At 43.3% G+C, this 18,218-nt stretch overlaps 1 protein-coding gene across 2 annotated transcripts in view; it reads left to right on the top strand.

Moving 5' to 3' along the window:
- Positions 1-3,111: 3,111 nt before the first annotated feature.
- Positions 3,112-18,218, top strand: part of LOC149319246 (LIM and senescent cell antigen-like-containing domain protein 1) — a 92,015-nt gene continuing 76,908 nt past the window's right edge. Inside the window, exon 1 of one of the 2 annotated variants that reach the window (XM_089511366.1) lies at positions 3,112-3,399. In XM_089511366.1, coding sequence (XP_089367492.1) covers positions 3,368-3,399 — 32 coding nt within the window. In that variant the 5' untranslated portion in view covers positions 3,112-3,367. Of the gene's footprint in view, positions 3,400-13,121; positions 13,146-18,218 lie in introns of those variants that run through there. The other variant, XM_089511368.1, reaches the window with a different exon arrangement.

The following is an 18,218-nucleotide window of genomic DNA, read 5'->3' as shown; positions in this document are numbered from 1 at the left end:
CTTTTAAAAAAGACTCCTGGTCACCCTAGTATATGCTGCTGTACATGTTAGTGAAAACAAGGCATTACTACAGTTGCAACTGCACTGCAGAAATAATGCAGTTTGACACCACTTTAACAGGCGTGGCCCAATGCTGTGGAATCCTGGGTTTTGTAGTTTGTTGTGGCACCAGAGTCCTCTGACAGAGAAGGCTAAATATCTCACAAAACTAGAATTCCATAGCATTGAGTCATGGCAGTTAAAGCGGTGTCAACTGCATTATTAATTCTGCAGAAATTATTAAGGAATTAACACCTGGAGGAGACCCGCAGCTATTTCTCCCAAACCATACCCACAGTCCCAATCTCTTTGGCACTCAGCTGGATGATGGGCAGCAGTCCAACACATCCAAAAGGCACCAGGTTAGAAGAGGTTGTGTATGGTGTTGTGTGCCTTCAAGACAAAGCTGACTTATGGCAGCCCTAAAGCCAACTTAGGCCTCAGGGACAATGCAATGGCTTAGTGCAGGGGTAGGCAACCTGTGGCCCGTGGGCCGGATGCGGCCTGGCAAGTCCTTGGGACCGGCCCCAGCCCAGTCCTGCTGCCGATTGCTGCCGGGGCCTTTGGCATCTTGCGCGAGGGGCATGGTGGGGCAATTGTCTATAGAAGCCTCAGAAACATGCATTTATCTTAACATTTTTTTAAAAAATCAGCAAATTTTTTTGTGTGTCCTCCATTTTTTATTTAAAAAGTGCCCTCCGTTTGGAAATTTTGTCCTACATTTGTCCCGGTTTATTTATTTATTTAATTTTTTAAAAAAATATTTAATTATTTATTTTTTTGGCTTCGGCCCCCCAGTTGTCTGAGGGACAGCAACCCGGCCCCCGGCTCAAAAGGGTTGCCTACCCCTGGCTTAGTGGTTAAGACACCAGTTCTGATGATTGGAAGATCGGCAGGTTGGAAATTTGAGGCCCAGGTGCTGCATGATGGGGTGAGCTCCTGTCACTAGTCCTAGCTTCTGCCAACCTAGCAGTTCGAAAGCATGCAAATGCAAGTAGATAGATCAGCTTTCAGTGGAGTCATGCTGGCCACATGACCACCAGAGCAGTCCTTGGACAACGCTGGCTCTTTGGCTTAGAAACGGAGATGAGCACCACCCCCTACAGTCAGTTACGACTAGACATTCATGTCAAGGGACTGCTTTTACCTCTAAGGCCAACTAGTGTGACGGGTGGTTTGAGTGTTGGGCTACGACTCTGGAGATCAGGATTTGAGTCCCAGTGAAGCCATGAAACCCACTGGGTGACCTTGGGCAAGTCATATGCTCTCAGCCTCAGGGGAAGGCCATGGCAAACTTCCTCTGAAGAAATCTTGCCAAGAAAACCCCATGATAGCGTCACCAGATGTCAGAAATAACTTGATGGCACACAGCAAAACAAGGCAAACCTATCACAGGACTTTATCACATGGGGGAAAATTGGATAGTTAAAGTGATCCCAATGCAGGGTCATCCAGGGCTTAGGGACAAGTTTGCAGCTGCTTTTCACATGACACTGCATGCAATCAGGAGAGATTCCAAAGAGAATGTGAGGGTGAATCAGGAAATGGCAAATTCGCAAAACTACTGGATTTCCATTTCCATTTTGCATGCGAATTGACTTCCTTCGCGTAATGCTAGCCGTCTGAAAAATCAAGCCTCCATGCATTCGGATTCCTGATTTCCCAAGCTGCCTTGCTGTGCCAGAGAGGGAGAATGCTCTCGCCTTAAAGGGATACACAGACACTTCCCTTGCTTTGCCGCTATCCTCCTCTTTGCAGGCTCTAATGAAGGGAGCAGCTTGTGGGAGAAGGCAGACAGAGGGCATTTGGGAACTTCTCCTGGACAGGAGGGAGAAATGGAGGACATGGCCTGGAGAAGCAGGGAATCAGGCAGGTTTATGGACCCAGCCCTCTCCTTTCTCTCTCTCTTTCTTGTGTGCGTGTGTGTCTTTGTGTGTTTTTGGAGTTTGCAGAGGGAAGCCTCATTTTGCCTTGCTCTGAAATACCTTTTGGGGCTTCCTTGGCAAAGAGGATCCCCCCCCCCTATCCCCTCCCTTCCCCTCCCCTCCCCTCCCCGGAGCATGTGGGGGGGGGCATTTGTGGAAATGACAGTTTTGAGCATGCACAGAAAAGGTATTTATAAGCTTGCAATGGGGGTTTGTCTCCTTTTGATAGCCAAATTCACATTGGGCCCACTTTAATGTGCTTTTAACCCCTTGTTGTGCTCTGAGTGTGATAACCAATAGCAAATGGGCTTGCTTTTGTGGGATGCCACCACTTTAACCGTTTTTGGAATGGAAGCACATAGGTCCACGTGTGGAAAAGTCCATAGGGTTTTCTTGGCACGTCTTTTCAGAATGGGTTTGCTACTTCCACCCTCTGAGGCTGAGAAAGTGTGACTCACTCATGGTCTGCAATGGGTTTCCTTGGTCTCCAGTGACCTTAGCCCAACACTGGAACCACGACACCCCTCTGCCAGGATGACCAGGTGTCCTAACCACCAAGGAGGACAAGGCACTCCAAAATGTAGGGCGTTCAAGAAAAAGGTGGGATATTGCCAAGTAAAAGCTGAAAACGCTCATATAAATATTAATTCCGTGCTTCTTAGTCATGCTCAGAATGGAGGACATTTTGGAATTCCTCCTGGACAGAAAGGTTGAAATATAGGGCAGGTGCTGGAAAAGGAAGGTGTATCTGGTCACCCTGAATTAAAAACACTCATACAGATGTGTATTCAGGCTTCTGGGTGATGCTCCAAATGGAGGACATTTGGACAGAAGTTTGTAATGGAGAAAGAGGGCCTCTGGTTGCCCTGAGCTCAATAAAACCCTCCCAGCAATGGGAAATCCCTGCTTCTTAGCCAGGCTCAAAGAAATGGAGGACATTGGGGGATCCCTCCTGGAGCTGAAGTGTGGGGAGGAGGAGGAGGAGGAGAAGGTGGGAGTGAGGCAAGGAAAGCGGGGCCGGAGGCGACTCCGGGGAAAGCCTGGCCCTGCCCTCCTTCCCTGCCTCCAGCTCCCGCCCATCTTTGGGGCCCCACTTTCTGCTCTTCGCTTGGTGGCCATTTTCCCACTCTTGGTCCTCCTGGGCCGAGTTCCCTGGAGCCTGGGAGCCAGAGGAGAAAGCAGTGCCTCTGGGCAGAGGAAGGCAGGGAGGGAGCCCAGGGCAGCCCTTGGGGCCACCCAAGCCTCCTCCGGGGCTGACGCGCCATTGCCACCGCCCTCTTCCCTCCTTCTTTCCCTCCTTCCTTCCTTCCCTCCATCCCTCCCTTCTTGCTGCCAGGAACTTGCCAGGAGAAAGAAAGAGAGAGAGAGAGAGACGTGACCTCCTCCTCCTCCTCGCCTTGGCCATGTTGGGGCTGGCGGCTGGCATGACCAACAGGTAAGGAAGGCGCCAAGGCATCATCCCAGGCTACTAGCCAGACCCCGTCCTCCTTTTCCAGGACCCCTCCTCCATTCCGGCCTTTCTTTCTTTCCCAGGAGGGAATTCCCAAAGGCCCTTCCCTTTTCAATTGAGAAGCACGCCTTTACATTTCTAGGAGTGAGTTTTTGTTTTGTTTGTGAGCAGGCATGTCCTCTTTTTCCAGGACACGTCCTCCATTTCAGCCTTGTGTCCAGGAGGAATCCTCCACTATGAGCAGGACTAAGAAGCCTGGCTTTAACACCTCTAGGAGTGTTTGTGAGCTTTCCTTTGGTTTTTTTCTGGAGTGTCCTCCATTTTGCGGCGTGCCTTGTCCTCCATGGCAGTGAGGACATATCTGGGCATCCTGGGGTGCCATTCCCATTCATTCCCTCAGGAGACCATTCCCCATCCCCCCTTGGCCCAGGAGCCTCCTTCTCCCTCAGGGGATTGAAAACCCATTGGGGAGAGTCACACTCTCTCAGCCTCAGAGGAAGGCAAGGGCAAACCTCCCTCTGAAGAAATCTGGCCAAGAAAACCCCAGGAGAGGCTCACCACTTTAAGGTTGCCATAAGTTGGAAAGGATATGAAGGCACACAGGAACAGCCTTGGATAACCCTGGTTGCCTTTGGCTGAGTCACACTCTCTCAGCCCCAAACAAATCCTGCCAAGAAAACCCCTGTCATAGTTTCTCCTTTGCATCACCTTGAGCCAGAAGTGACTGCAACCACAATGGGAGAAAGGAGTAGTGCATGGAATCCCTGTTTACAGCTAGCATAGAGTTTGCCTTGGCAAGTTTCTTCAGAGGAGGGTTTGCCCTCGCCATTGTCTGAGGCTGAGAGAGTTCCACTTGCCCAAGGATCCCCCCAGTGGGTTTGCATGGCTGAGGCGGGATTCAAACCCTGCTCTCCAGAGAAGAGAGGAAGGAGGCTCCTCCAGAGGAGTGGCATGATTTAAGAATGAGAACAGAGAGGAAGCAGGGCTGCTCCAGAAAGCGTGGGTGTGGAAGTGTAAGGGGGAGAGAGAGAGCAGGAGTTGGGGGGATTTGAATCAGGATCGGGACTTGTATGTGTGGATGGAGGCCCAGGGCTGAGATTTGGCAGGAGGGCTGGGAGGTGGTCTCGCTCTCTGGCATTCAAAGCACAAACCTTACGTTGATCACATGGAGGAGGAGCAGTGACTCAGTCCTCTCCTGGAAAGAAGGAAGGAAAGAAGGAAGGAAGGAAAGATGATGATCTGCAGTGTTCCTCTTGCTATTTGTTTCTTTGCAGAGGGATCTTGTCATACCTTTGAGATGGAACTGAAAGAGAGAAGTTGGTAGCAGAAGCAAAGCTCTTGCTACCAACTTCTCTCTTTCAGTTCATCTCAAAGGTGCGACAGGATCCCTTTGCAAAGGCCGCATTCCCACTTACAAATAAATCGCTTTGCGAACCGAACTGATGGCTGCAAAATAAAGTAAAATAACCCACTTGTGTTTCACATTTATGAATGAATCGATTCAGAATGGACGCACTCCAGCCGGCCAGAGGGCAAATTTAAATCGATTCCAATCTGCATCTGGTTCACACTTGTGCAGAATCCATTTATCCAAAAAGGCGTGGGAAAAATAAGCACCAAAAAGACATGGGTTAAATGGGTCCAGCATATACCCCACCTTCGAATCCCTTTAGCGATTCGGTTCAAGTATGAACTAGGGTCATTTAAACGAGTGCAAACCAATTTACGATCTGGTTTAAAAGGTAGTGGGAATGAGGCCAAAGAAACAAATACCAAGAGGAGCACTGCAAAGCATCATCCTTCCTTGGGAAAGGTCCATCAAGACCTCTTTGCAGACTGCTTTTCCAGACTAACACAGCTAGGCCTTTGAATTCCTGTTTATTTTATTTTGCTTCTGTTCCTTTCCCTAATTCTACAGAACCCCAGACCAAAAGCTCTGGTGCTTGTGTGCCTGTTTCCCGAGGGAATTCAAGCAAAAGGATGCTGCCTTGTCACACAAGTCCTTTTACAATGCAGCAAACTGAGGTTTGCAAAGAAGTGTGTGCTTGATAGGGAGTGGCAGCCAGCCTCGGCATGCTTGGCAAGCTTATCTGTGCGGGGGCACACTTTTCTCTACACGTTTGTATCTCACACGTGTATGCGCACGCACAGAAGTCTTGGGCAGATGCAGGATGCAGGGACTCTGTGGCCCTTCAGATGTTGTTGGGTTGCAGCTTCCACTATACCCACCAATTGGCCATGCTGGGTGGGGCTGATGGAAGTTTTTGAGTTGAGCATTCAATGGACCACAAATATCTCATTCTGATATCATTTTTGAAGCAATTCTGAGGACTCCCTTAAATAAGGTGCATTTCCTGTTCTCGTGCATGATAGTTTGTGACAGCAGTGCGCATCTCTTTGACTGGAAATGTCTATATAGTGTCCCATTTGCAGTTGCCTTAGAAATCACTCCAGAAAGTGTACTCTATGAAACTTCAGTCTGATCTAATGTATCCATGATACTTAGTTGTGTGTAAGAAAGTTTATTTATTTTTTATTTATTATTTTATTCATTTAAAAAAACCCAGAAATTAACATGAGAAAAGTACAACAACAGCACAATAACGTTGACAATGCTTACATGGAACGTAGGGGATGAGTTATCTTATCCTCATCTTGAAATGCAAAGCAAATCCCTCTGCAATTATTTGTTTTATTGGATTATTCCTTTCCAAACGGAACCATGAGTTTATAGAATGTGACTTCTTTCTTCATTAATTTGGTTTACATAAGAAATACAGTTGCCCCTTCTAACTCACGGATCTGGAATCTGTATCCTCAAATATTGGCGGAGGGGTGACCTCCGCTATTTCCAATGGCACACGCGCCTGGGCCACATGAATGGGGGTGCACCCCATTCAAGCCTATGAGGCTTGAATATGCATAAGCCTCCATTTTCGCAGGGGGGGTCCAGAACAGATTATTATGAGTAACCAAGGCCCAGTACAGACATCCAAAAAAGGGAGGCTTGCCAGCACATTTTTCCCCCCTGCAGGGAAGCCGCAGCTGCCAAACTGTGCGACTTCCCTGCAGAGAAAAAAGAACCTGCGAAAAGTGGGTTCTTTTTTGTGCCACGCCAGTTACACCTGAGTGCGCAAATGGTGCACCGGTGACCTAACTGGCACAACGTGTGGACGCTATGTGTCTGTCACATCACAATGGTGGCACCCGTATACATGGGGCGCTGCCATTGTTACGATACTGCACCATACTAGGGTTAGGGGCCGTGCGGTTATTACGCAGTCTCTTAAACCTAGTACACTGCCAGCACGGCGCATTTGGCTCGTCTGGACTGGGCCCAAGTCAAGAACCAACTTTTCTTAAAACATTTTCTGACCAACTTGGCTAGAAGTACTGTATTTTCTGGCGTATAAGACTACTTTTTAACCCAGGAAAATCTTCTCAAAAGTCTGGGGTCGTCTTATACACCGGGTGTCATCTTATAGGGCAGGTGCTGAAACTTCTGAGCCAGACTGGAGAATCTGCGGTCGCCACATATGGTGGGGGGAGCTCAAAAACGGCTACAGCCACATCCCCACCGTATGCGACCATCGTATGAAAGCAGCTACCGCTCTGATAGTCTTGGAGACAGGAAAGGCTGGGTAGGCAGGGAGAGTTGACCAATCCAAGCAGGCTTTGTATACAACAAGGTTTCCTGCTAAGTACCTGCATGTCATTTGAATTAAAATTACCATATTGAAATCAAATCTGATGTCTTTTTAATTTTTATTTGGTGTGCGTTGGAAGAGGGGTAGTCTTATACGGTGAGTATATCCCAAACTCTATATTTTAACTGGAAAAGTTGGGGGTCGTCTTATACGCCCAGTCGTCTTATATGCCGGAAAATACGGTAGTTCTCATTCAGGCAGGTTGCTTTTTATTCAAGTAAGAGGCCTCCTCCATTGTGGAGCTTCTTCAAAGATAACATTTTTTAAGTTTTCCTGTTAACACGTTTCTCAGAGAAGCTCACTCACGGAGTGACAAGATCTGCTCTGTGTAATGTTCTCAAACAATTGGGTTCTGTCAGAACATGTAAAATAATTTGAAAGACTCTCTTAATTTAAGTCCATCATTTCCCCTACATCTGGGACTTTGAGCCATTGGTTTCTGCTCAGCTTGCTTCTGTGTAGACATCCTGTTTGTAAAGCAGTGGTGATTGTTGAACTGCAACACCCAATATTTCTCACTATTGGCTTTGTTGGCTAAGGCTGATGGAAGTTACAGTCTAGTGGTTTCTGAAGTGTCACATCTTCTCCACTCTGATGCTAAAGTGTTAAGTATTTGCTCTCCATGTATGTGTGTCAAGGAGCATAAACCAAACAGGGCTCCTTAGCACTTGTTCACAAGAAGTTGAGGGCATCTGTCTGTAATGTGTGTTGCTGCAACAAATACTGCTGGACCATGCCAGACACAGCAAACTCTAAAGTGTCTCTTGGAGCCCTGGAAAATTTATCCTAGTTGTCCAAAGTACCTAAATATTTTTCTGTAGTGAAAGTAGGTGTGTGGCAAGCCTCCTTTTTACACACGGTCCACATTTCTGAAGAAGCTAGGGAGGGTGGAGAGATCCTGTGCATAATATCTAGATTCCTGTTATGCCAAGATCCTGAGCAATTTGCAGATGTCCTGTGGTCAGGATGCTTTACTAGAACATCTGTTCTTGCAAAAAATAACCACAGCTGCTCTAAACTTGTGGTAAATGAGGCAATTCAGAATTCATGGAAGGGATCTGAAATGCCAAGTATGTTGCCTTCATGTTCTTTTCCCATTTTTGTGATTATCATGAATTTGTACTGCTTGATTGACACTTATTTTGTAATGGACTTGGGTAGGGGTGCAGTTTGTGTGGTTTTTTTAAACTACAGATGCACTTTGTTTTGGTTATGATTTCCAAGGCACAACCTGGGAAGAAATGACTGTCACCTGGACTGTTCAATCTGTTCCAGTCTTGTTTATAGTTTTTTTGTGGGTTTTTTGGGCTATGTGGCCATGTTCCAGAAAGGTTTCTTCCTAACGTTTCGCCAGCATCTGTGGCTGGCATCTTCAGATAATTGTTTATGTTTCCTTCCGTTGAAAGGCAGATGAATTGGGAGGCAGGCACCCTCTTCCTCGTGACCTAGTTTCCAAAGCCTTCTATAAGTGATCAGTTTAGACCTATGGCAAAAGTGACCTGTTTATATCTCAGCATGATACTTTGTCCGGAAGAATGGGGAAAGAGAAAAGGGTATCCATAGGAGAGGGAAAGAAGAGGTTTCTGGATCTGTTCACCACAGCCTTCAAACTCACCCACTATCAGTGTACAACTCCCAAAAGATTAACCATAAGGGAATCCTTCCTTGTTTAACTCATATGAAAAAAATGAAACTGTAACATAGGCCTGCACGGTGTGTGATTCAGTAGGCCAAATACAGCTCACATGCCATATACGGTAGCCTAGCAGGGTCATGATAAATTCCCCTTTTTTGTTGACTGCAGGGAACTGCAACAACAGGGCAGATATCCCCAACCTAGGATTTTTTAAAGCTTTGGTTAGTTGTAATTTGCAAGAGAAAGATAAAAGACAGGGCTTGTTTCCTCCAGAGAACAAGGTGATCCCTTTATGGAGAATCAGGAAGAATAGCAGATAGATTACACCTTCTCTGGGACAGCTGCCTCTCCTCTGCCATCATGAAGCCCAGGCTGATGCCTCAGGGCAGGCAGACATCCTACTGGCCTTGCTCCTATTGCAGCAAATGCAGTAGAGAAGTTGTCTTTTTGAATCAGAAGAATACTTCTACATGGTGCTGTTGTTCCCATGGTCTACGTTATCTTGTTTGATGCTACCAGAACTGGAAGAATTTGTCTATTTCTTGATACAGATACATTTCATGCTTGTAGTGTATGCATGATTATCTCTGGATGTAAAGATACATGCAGGTATGAGGTCTAGATATAGCCTTTGGCATTTCTTTTCCATAAGGGAGAAAAAATAACAGGCTTGAAGCCTTCATCATTGCTGACATTCCCTGTTCTTTTTCAGCCATGTTTTTGGAACCATGAAGAGGACTCTATGCTTAATTAAGATTAAAACAGATCATCATGAAGGCAGATTCTGTCTTTGTGGGTCTCAAAAGATAGGCTTGTGTTTGATGGATTATGTGCATATTCAGAATAAATTGCAAAAATATTTTTAGTTAAAGGTTTTTAAAAGCTGACTAATGTTTTAATGAAGAGAGTAGTGTGGTGTAGTGGTTTGAGGATTGGACTGGGAGACCAGGGTTTGAATCCCTGCTTGGCTGTGCAAACCCACTGGATGACCTTGGTCAAATCACACTCTCTCAGCATCAGAGGGAGACAAGGATAAACCACCCTGAACAAATTCTGCTAAGAAAACCCTCTGATAGGGTTTGTCTTAGGGTCACCATAATTCAAAAATGACTTGAAAGCACACAATAACAACAATAGTGGGAAAATTGCTTGCTTGCTACTTTTCCCTGTGCATACAGTTAAAGCCCTTGCACATGTGCTTGTTGTCAGTCACCAGATCTTTCTCTCCGTTCCATGGGTTGTTTGTTTTACTTGAGCTGAGTGTAAGGAATAATGTCATAATTCAAAGTGTCTACCCAGCTTCAATTCTCTGCGGATTATCTTGGGATCGTGGGACCTACCAAAAGAAAAAGAAAAATTCTCCGTGCAACTGGTCCCTGAACAGAGCATTACTTTTCTTTCCCTCTGTCCCTGTTCCCACAATAACAGACCAGTTCTCAGAAGGACAGTAGTTCTGAATCCAGGCCCACTTTGGATGTTTTGAACCCAAAACTTGAGGATGTCTGTTTTTAAACTCCTGCCAACAGTAACAATAACTGTAATAATAATAATTATTTTTAGAGGATGCACATTCTTGAGGAATGAAATTATGTTGTATGCTTTCATCTTGTTAGACATCTTGTGCTCTGTGGAGGAAAGGTGGAATATGAACATTTTTAATGAAATAAAAGCTGAGCACTTAGGACAGCAGCTTCTGAGAACTGTCTTTGTTACACTTTTGATATGAAATATTTGGGCCAGCTGAGATGATTCTCTGTCTCTTGTGTCCTGCCAGATTTTCAGCTTTTAACAGTGGCTTGAAATCCAGCCATTATGATTGCTTCTGTGCAGCGAAAGCCTTCATTTGTTGACTTCTGTAGATCTGTCATCACCAGTTATGAATGTTTCAAAAACATGAAGCAATGGTGGGAACCATGTAGTCTTCCATATGTTGTTGGACAGCAAGTTCCACCAGCCCTAGATAGAATAACCAATGGTAAGGACTACTGGAAGTTGCAGTTCAGGAACATCTGAAGGGCCACAGATTCTCACCTCTGAGTTAGAGGCATAAAAGGAAGTAGGCCAGAGCTGGGTTTTCCTCTTTTTCTGGTCAATCTGACATCCTCATGTAGCTCAAGTTTCATTGGGGAGAATTTCCTCACTGCAGCCATGACACTTCACAGCCAATGCCAGACTTTACTCAGATAAAAGTCCAGTTATGTTCAACAGAGCTTATTACCAAGAAAGTACCTTTGCATACGGGTGCCTTTCATCGGGTCCTAATTTTGGCGGGGTGCAGACCGCCAAAAAGAGGCGCCTCCTTGGCGTCTCTGTTTGCTGCACAGGAGCGAAGCCGCTTACAAACAGTGCTGCGCAGCTGCGCAGCAAAGAAGGAGCTGTAAAAAGCGGCTCCTTTTTGTGGCGCTGCAAAGCGCCAGAGACAGCTCCTTTACATCGCAGCTGCACAGCACTGTTTGTAGGCGGCGCAGCTGCGACGTAATCATTGCGTGTGCCGTTTGTATGGCGCTGCGCAACTGAGGCATGTTGACGACGTGCTAGGGTTGCGGGGCGTGTGCACGCGCCAACCCGAGACAACCCTAGCACATCGTGGACGCGCTGGTAAGGGCCCATCTATACAGGGCCTTTGCTGTCTTTTCCAGGTAGCTAAAAGAGGGGTGGGTGGGCATATTGAGTTTATTGCAAGTCACTGTACTGATTTGGCAGGCTATATTAGATTAGCCTAGGTAAGAGAATGTGTGTAGACTCTCCCTTGGACATTGAGCACAAACTAGTGTCTGAAGGATAGAGGTAAAAAAAGATAGGTGCCAAAAAGCAAGAAAGAATTATGTGGCATCTTAATCAGTGACATCTGTGTTGTGGCTTCCTATTGTGGTTTCAAACATTATGTTCTTCATTTTGTTCCCAAAACATTATATCTGTTTTTATGATTTCTTTTTATTAAAGGAATCCCATGTCTTTTTTAATCTGATATTGTTGCTATGCAAAATATATCAAAGCAGCTATTTTCTCATGATGGTAATTCGAAACACTTTATTTATTTATTTGATTCATATTTCATTTCTTTGATTGAAAGTTTGATATAATTTGTTTTATTTATTGGTTCAATGGAAAGGTAACAATTCTCTTTATAATGAACTAACTCAAACATTCATGTATGGGGATTACATGTGTCAATGAATCCCTCTAATGCCCCCCCCCCCAAAAAAAAAAAATCCTGTTCGTGCACACTTAGCGAATCAGAGAGAAGACTAGGCTAAAAAATCTTCTACAAGGTAGACTAGTTTTGTGTACATGAAGAATTTTAATGAAAGAGACAAACCTCATACTCATATCTGAGATGATGTAGCCCCATAAGAATTATACAATATTCACCATACTCATATCTGAGATAATGTAGACCCATAAGAAGTGTACACTATTCAGCACTCACTGACTTTGGCTTAAATGTTTTCTGCTGTTATATCAAAGGCCTGCTTTGAAAAAAAAAGCAAACAAAGTACAGCTGTCCTATGGATTGCTTGCCTAATAGGAAGGATGAAAACTTGAGTTTTGATTTATTTTTTTTTAAAAAAAACTCCCAATTTTGAAAGGTCTCCAGCATTCAAAGTCAGATATAAAAAGCTAGTTCATTATTGCTGAGCTGTGGTATGCAGCACTGGAAAATAGGTAAATAATGGACTTGAGGGTAGACATAGCAAAAAGGAAGCTAGTAATAAAACAATCTAATTGGTAACATATGGCACCCACACACTCGAGAAAGTCTTCCCTTCAGTTGGAATGTACAACAGTATTGGAACTCTCTTCAGTCTCCTTTTCCGGCAGCATAGAAGATTTCTAAGGATATTGTATGGATCCATTGTGAAGTAAAATTCTTACAAAGAATATTTGTACCCCAGCCAATGTAGTCCTTATTCTGGACAGGGTAGTAGAGTAAGGGCAGAGTGCAGAGTAGTTGCGAAGGATATTCTTGCATTTTGGAAGTGCAGAATACACAGTGAAAGCAAAGTCTTGCTGATAATTAACTTCAGTCACAGTTGTTGGAAATGCTGGAATGAAGTTCTGGATATTTTCATTTGAGCCGCAGCCTTGGGCCTTGTGTGCGTGTGTGGTGGGGGGAGCATACTTTTACTAGAAAAGCATTAGCTGAAATGAGGTATCTGCAACCAGACATTTGCAGATGAATTCCTTTAAAAGAACACTTCCATGCTTTCTGTTCATGTGCTAGATTACCTCATGCCTGTCTGGGTAGCATTGCATTTACACCATGTATGGTGATCACAGGAGAGCAGCTTGTAGTGTTCTGCGGAGTTGGAACACATTGTTTGCAACCTACAGATCATAGAGGAACTGTCCTTTTTGATATCCTCCTGACTGGAACAGATTATAAAGTAAGTGTGCCCTTCTTAGCATCTTGCTAACTCTTTGGGGATGAATGTTGCAGTTATCCCTCGATACTCTTGACTTTCATCTCTTGATGTTTTCCATGGATGCTATATATTATAGACTGTTTGGGGAAAGCCCTTGTCTGTTTTCTGTTTCTGCTATGTCTTGTATATTAATGTTGTATAATAGCATATGCTGCCAGTGAACAAATTAGTGTGCTTTTATCATCCTGCATTCCTAGTCTGATGCAGCCTAAGGGTTATTCAGACAGTGTTGATTTTTTTAGTGTGACAGTGTGAATAATCTCATTCATGCATTCCAGTTTTGTTGTTCACACTATTTTTTTTTATCAGAGCTGCATCTGTGTACAACTGCAATTTCTGTTGCTCACACGCGTTAGTACTGTGAATAAAGTTGGAGTTGATGATGCAGATTTATTCAAAACACATTTGAGGCATGTAGAGTTTTATCCCTGTTTATCCTGGGTATATTTACATTGCTCATTCACATAGCCAAAAATGCAAATCTTTTAGGAAAACTTGGGGGTGGGGGGAAGATCAATTATCCTGGGTTAAGTGGGCTTTTGGCAGCCCCCTCACCAACTTAATCGGGCACATTCAAAATGCATGTAAACGATAAAGATTCAGCCCACATTCTACTAAGATTATTTTTACCATCTGAATAACCCTCTAGTTTGCTATGTGGGAGGAGAAGCAAATTCAGGTTTTAAGTGTGTGACACTGGCTTAGAAAGGCCTGCTGCTTGCCTTCTGAGGAAAGGTTTTGACCCCTGTGTTCAGCCAACCATATGAAGACAGTTCTCCCTCCATTTTAGTGTAATTGTACTCCTCCAGGAATATTGAGTAGATCAATATTGTTGTTACTGCTCAGTAGATGGATAAACAGTACAGCTGAGATCTTCCCCTTCATCTTTTCTGGTACTCTTGGGAACACTTCTGTAGCATACTGGCACATTACCACACGCTTCAAATGGAACTAAGATCTAGGAAGAGCTACACCTTGTTTAAGGCTCAAGCTGCACGATGACATTTTCTAAAATGGCTTCTGTCTTATTTCTGCTAGGTTTTGCCAAGAGTTGTTAGTGTGTAGTATATACTGGCAGAATGATACAAGACTCTAGTGGTGAAAATTATTTTTCAGCTACTGACAGAGGTGCTTGCCTTTCAAAACAACTAGCAATGCACATTTTATAGGGACAAAATGCATATCCTTTACATGTGTAATATTCAAGAGCTGCAAAAGAGAGGGGAAATGCAGCCAGTGGTAACATATTCCAACACACTATGATATATTTCAATTGGCTGCATATTTTGTACATATTGCCTCCTTTTGCTATTACCTGTATACTTGACTATAAGTCGATCTCATGTATAAGCCAAGGACAGGTTTTGGGGACAAAATTATGGATTTTGATATTTCCCATGGATGTCGAGGGTAAAATTTAGGGGCATGTAACAAAGGATGTAAAGGATGAAACAAAGGGAAAACAATGGCAAAAAACTTACAGAATTCCAGCAGGTATAACTATCTGTGCTCATGTATGAATGAGAGACTAGAAGGTATCAATGCCTTTAGGACAGATTATGCTCTTGCCTTTTACCAGAAGATGGTTCCTTTATTTACATAAAAGTTAAAGTACAGTACTTACATTGACCCATGGATAAGTCAACTCAGGGTTTTTTGGGTCAGTTTTTTGACCAAAATATTTAGACTTACACATGAATATATACAATATTCTTTGTGCGTATAATCAAATATGAGGGGGGAGGGGTTCAAATAAAGCATGTGTTACTAGCATCTCAAAGTGGTGGACTACTAGTAAGCAGACATTGGCTGCATTTTAAAACATTTTTCCAAATCCCTAAATACGTAAATATGAAGTGTTTAATCCTGCAAATTGTGGCACATTTTCTCATTCTGAATCCAAATTAAGTTCCACTGAATTCAAGATTTAACTCTAAATTCAAATGCATTAATCTATGCTCTGCATCCTTTGAGAGAGAGTAAATAATACTGGGTCTTTGGATAAATTTTCATTTGGAGTAAAAATGGGGCAAAACTCGTTAATTTTCTCAAAAACATTGCAAGCGGGTTTGAAGGCTGTGTATTTTATTAACACACTGAACTAAATACCCCTCTCCTATAAGGGGTAGAGAACATGTCTGGTACCCAGGTGTTGAACTCCAGTTATCATCAATTCTAGCTCACATGGCCAATTAAAAGTCAGGGATGTTGTCATCCATCACCGTCTAGAATGCCATAGTTCCCCATCTTTGTTTTTATTGTTACATCCATTCTAACCTTCCATATACTTAGGGATAACCAGAGTCCCAAACTGACTAGAATTCTTTACTCTTTGGTTTAGCTATCACTAATGCCAAATTTCATGTGTTCTTTAATTACAGGAAGGGTAATTCATTCCACAAAGGAGACATTTTGTAGGGAGGAATTATGTACATCCATGCCTTCCTTCTGAATGCTTCTTGATAAGACTTTAGGCACTTTACATCTTCCCTGAAACTACAGACAGCCAAAATAAAGCTGCTTCGAGTCACAGTGGAGGTATGGTGTTTCAATGATGCATGCGTCCTAAGAGTCCAGAAGTCACGCCAAAGCCATGCTCCAGCCCTTCAGGACTGGAATGTGGCTTTGGTGTGGCTTCTGGACTCTTAGGACGCATGCATCATTGAAACACCATACATCCACTGTGACTCAAAGCAGCTTTATTTTGGCTGTCTGTAACAGGCCTTAGAGTACTGGGTTAAAAGTTTTTGTGCTGCACTATCCATATAATACAAATATTTCTTTAAAAATTGAAAAGATGGGAGAATCAAGAAACAATATCTAATCAACTTTATAATGTATAAGTGATTGTTCATGAGCTGTTGTAAAAAATTAATTCTTTTCTAGATAGCTTTCCAGTCAGCACTGTTGCTCAAACATACACAGCCACAACCTGAGAAATTTCTTAGCTGCAGGCCTTGCTTATTTTCATCTGCAGCCCTGATGCAAATAGTTGATGTGGCAGCATCTTCACATGGTGTGACTCATGACAAATGTGGGTGAGGCAACAGCAAGCCTCTCACAGAGTTCCTTGTGAATTTTATGAAAATACTATTTGCTTGTGGTGCTACTTTTTAAAGGAAAGCAGAGTCTCAGTGCTTTAATTTCATAACAGGCTAAATGGTGGCATTCAAACCTCTTCAGAGCCAATGTTCTCTGCCCCAAACCCCCATTATTATGAGATTTAGTTATGGTTACTCACTGATGAGGAACATGCCTTATAGATCCTCAGATATATAACATCTTTTGTTATTAATTCATTGCTGAGACCTAATTCTCACTGACATGGTAAAGCCTATAGAACTTTAACCTAAGAGTGGTAGGATTTTACATAAAGTAATACCTCTTGGTACAAACTCCCCTTCCAGTTCCTACACATAGCGTTTTCCTTGACATGCTACTTTGCTGAATTAGAATCCCCATTTTGTCACCTCATTTTCTATTCATGAATATTTATATGTATATACCAGATCCTGGCTGGTACTAAGCTTGGAAGCTCAACAGGGTTAGCCCTGGATAGTACTTGAATGGGAGATGGCCAACAAACACCCAGTCCTATAGGCTATATCCAGAAGAAGGAATTAGCAAAGCCACATCTCAGGATTCCTTGCCTAAGAAAACCTTATCAAATTCAAAGGGTCACCAAAAACTGATAATCAACTTGAAGGTGTGCATAAGATTGAAGGGTCATGGAGTCATAGAATCATAGAATCGTAGAGTTGGAAGAGACCACAAGGGGCATCCAGTCCAATCCCCTGCCATGCAAGAAATCTAAATCAAAGTATCACTGACAGATGGCCATCCATGTGAGTCCCATCCTGGAGTTGAACAACCCAAAATCAGATGTGCCATCTTGACAAAAAAAAAATGATAGAAAGAAGCTTAAAGCACTACAAAATCTGCAGCTGAAAAACTCAGCTCAGTTGATGGCCTGTAAGAACTTGTTCAATCTGTGTTTGTGTTATAATTTAAATTTTGATTGATTGACATGTTGCGGGGGGGGGGGGGAGGCAAGAGACAGCCTGTGTCATTACAGGGACAAAAATTATTGTTCCAAATTGAAAAAAGCATGGTTTCTTTCTCCACCTTGTTCATTCAAGAATTCCTTCTACAGCTACTGTCCAGTGACTGATGCCAATCTGCTGTTAGTGAGAAGGGAGCAAAACCAAAAACAGAGAACTAGTCCTTCCCTTCTTTGCTGGCTGATCTTCAGTATCCTTTCATAATGAATTCCAGAGAGGGTGTTCCTTCAGGAATGAGGATTTTCTCCCAATGCTGGAAATGTTTGCTGCTTGTGTTATTTATTCTAACTAACAGCAAGCATGCTGGGAAGCTCTGGTTGCTTTCTGAAGCTTTTAAAAATATTGAAACAGAGTAAGATTACTGCTAATGAATTGACAGGTTCTGAACTCGATATCAGTTTTCAAATTCCATAGCAGGTGAAAACAGTAGATCCACATTTTCTTTCCTACTGCTGATTGTTGTTAGGTGTGGTCCAAAAAGTTTTTTAAACACAAACAGAAAAATAAGTTGTATGGTCATCTGACATTGCCCACTTGTCTGAAAATCCTGATTCCCACTTTTCCAAAGTTCATAGTGGATTAAAAGATGCTCTCAAACTCTCACCCATCTAGACACAAACCTAAATTAAGATCAATTAAGTTATAACAACATCTTGGCTAGCCCAAAACATTTTTTTTCCTAGTGGCAGAGCAAGTGTTTACTCCTCCTCATACATATTGTAAGGTGTTCTTTTGCCTAATGATAGGACTGTCCATGAACACCATTATGTAGAATCATAGAGTTGAAAGAAACCTCAAGGACATCCAGTCCAACCCCCTGCCATGCAGGAATACACAGTCAAAGTATTAGATTGCCATCAAGCTTCTGTTTAAAAATCTCCAAAAAAGGAGACTTCACCACACTCCAAGGCAATGTATAAACAATGTTGAAATGCTCTCACTGTCAGGAAGTTCTTCCTAATGTTAAGGTGGA

Source organism: Sceloporus occidentalis, unplaced genomic scaffold, assembly GCF_023333645.1.
Source record: "Sceloporus occidentalis isolate IW3139 unplaced genomic scaffold, rSceOcc1.0.p SCAF_2, whole genome shotgun sequence".
NCBI classification, from domain to species: domain Eukaryota; kingdom Metazoa; phylum Chordata; class Lepidosauria; order Squamata; family Phrynosomatidae; genus Sceloporus; species Sceloporus occidentalis.
Note: the sequence above shows the minus strand (reverse complement) of the source record. Positions and strands in the feature narration are given on the sequence as shown.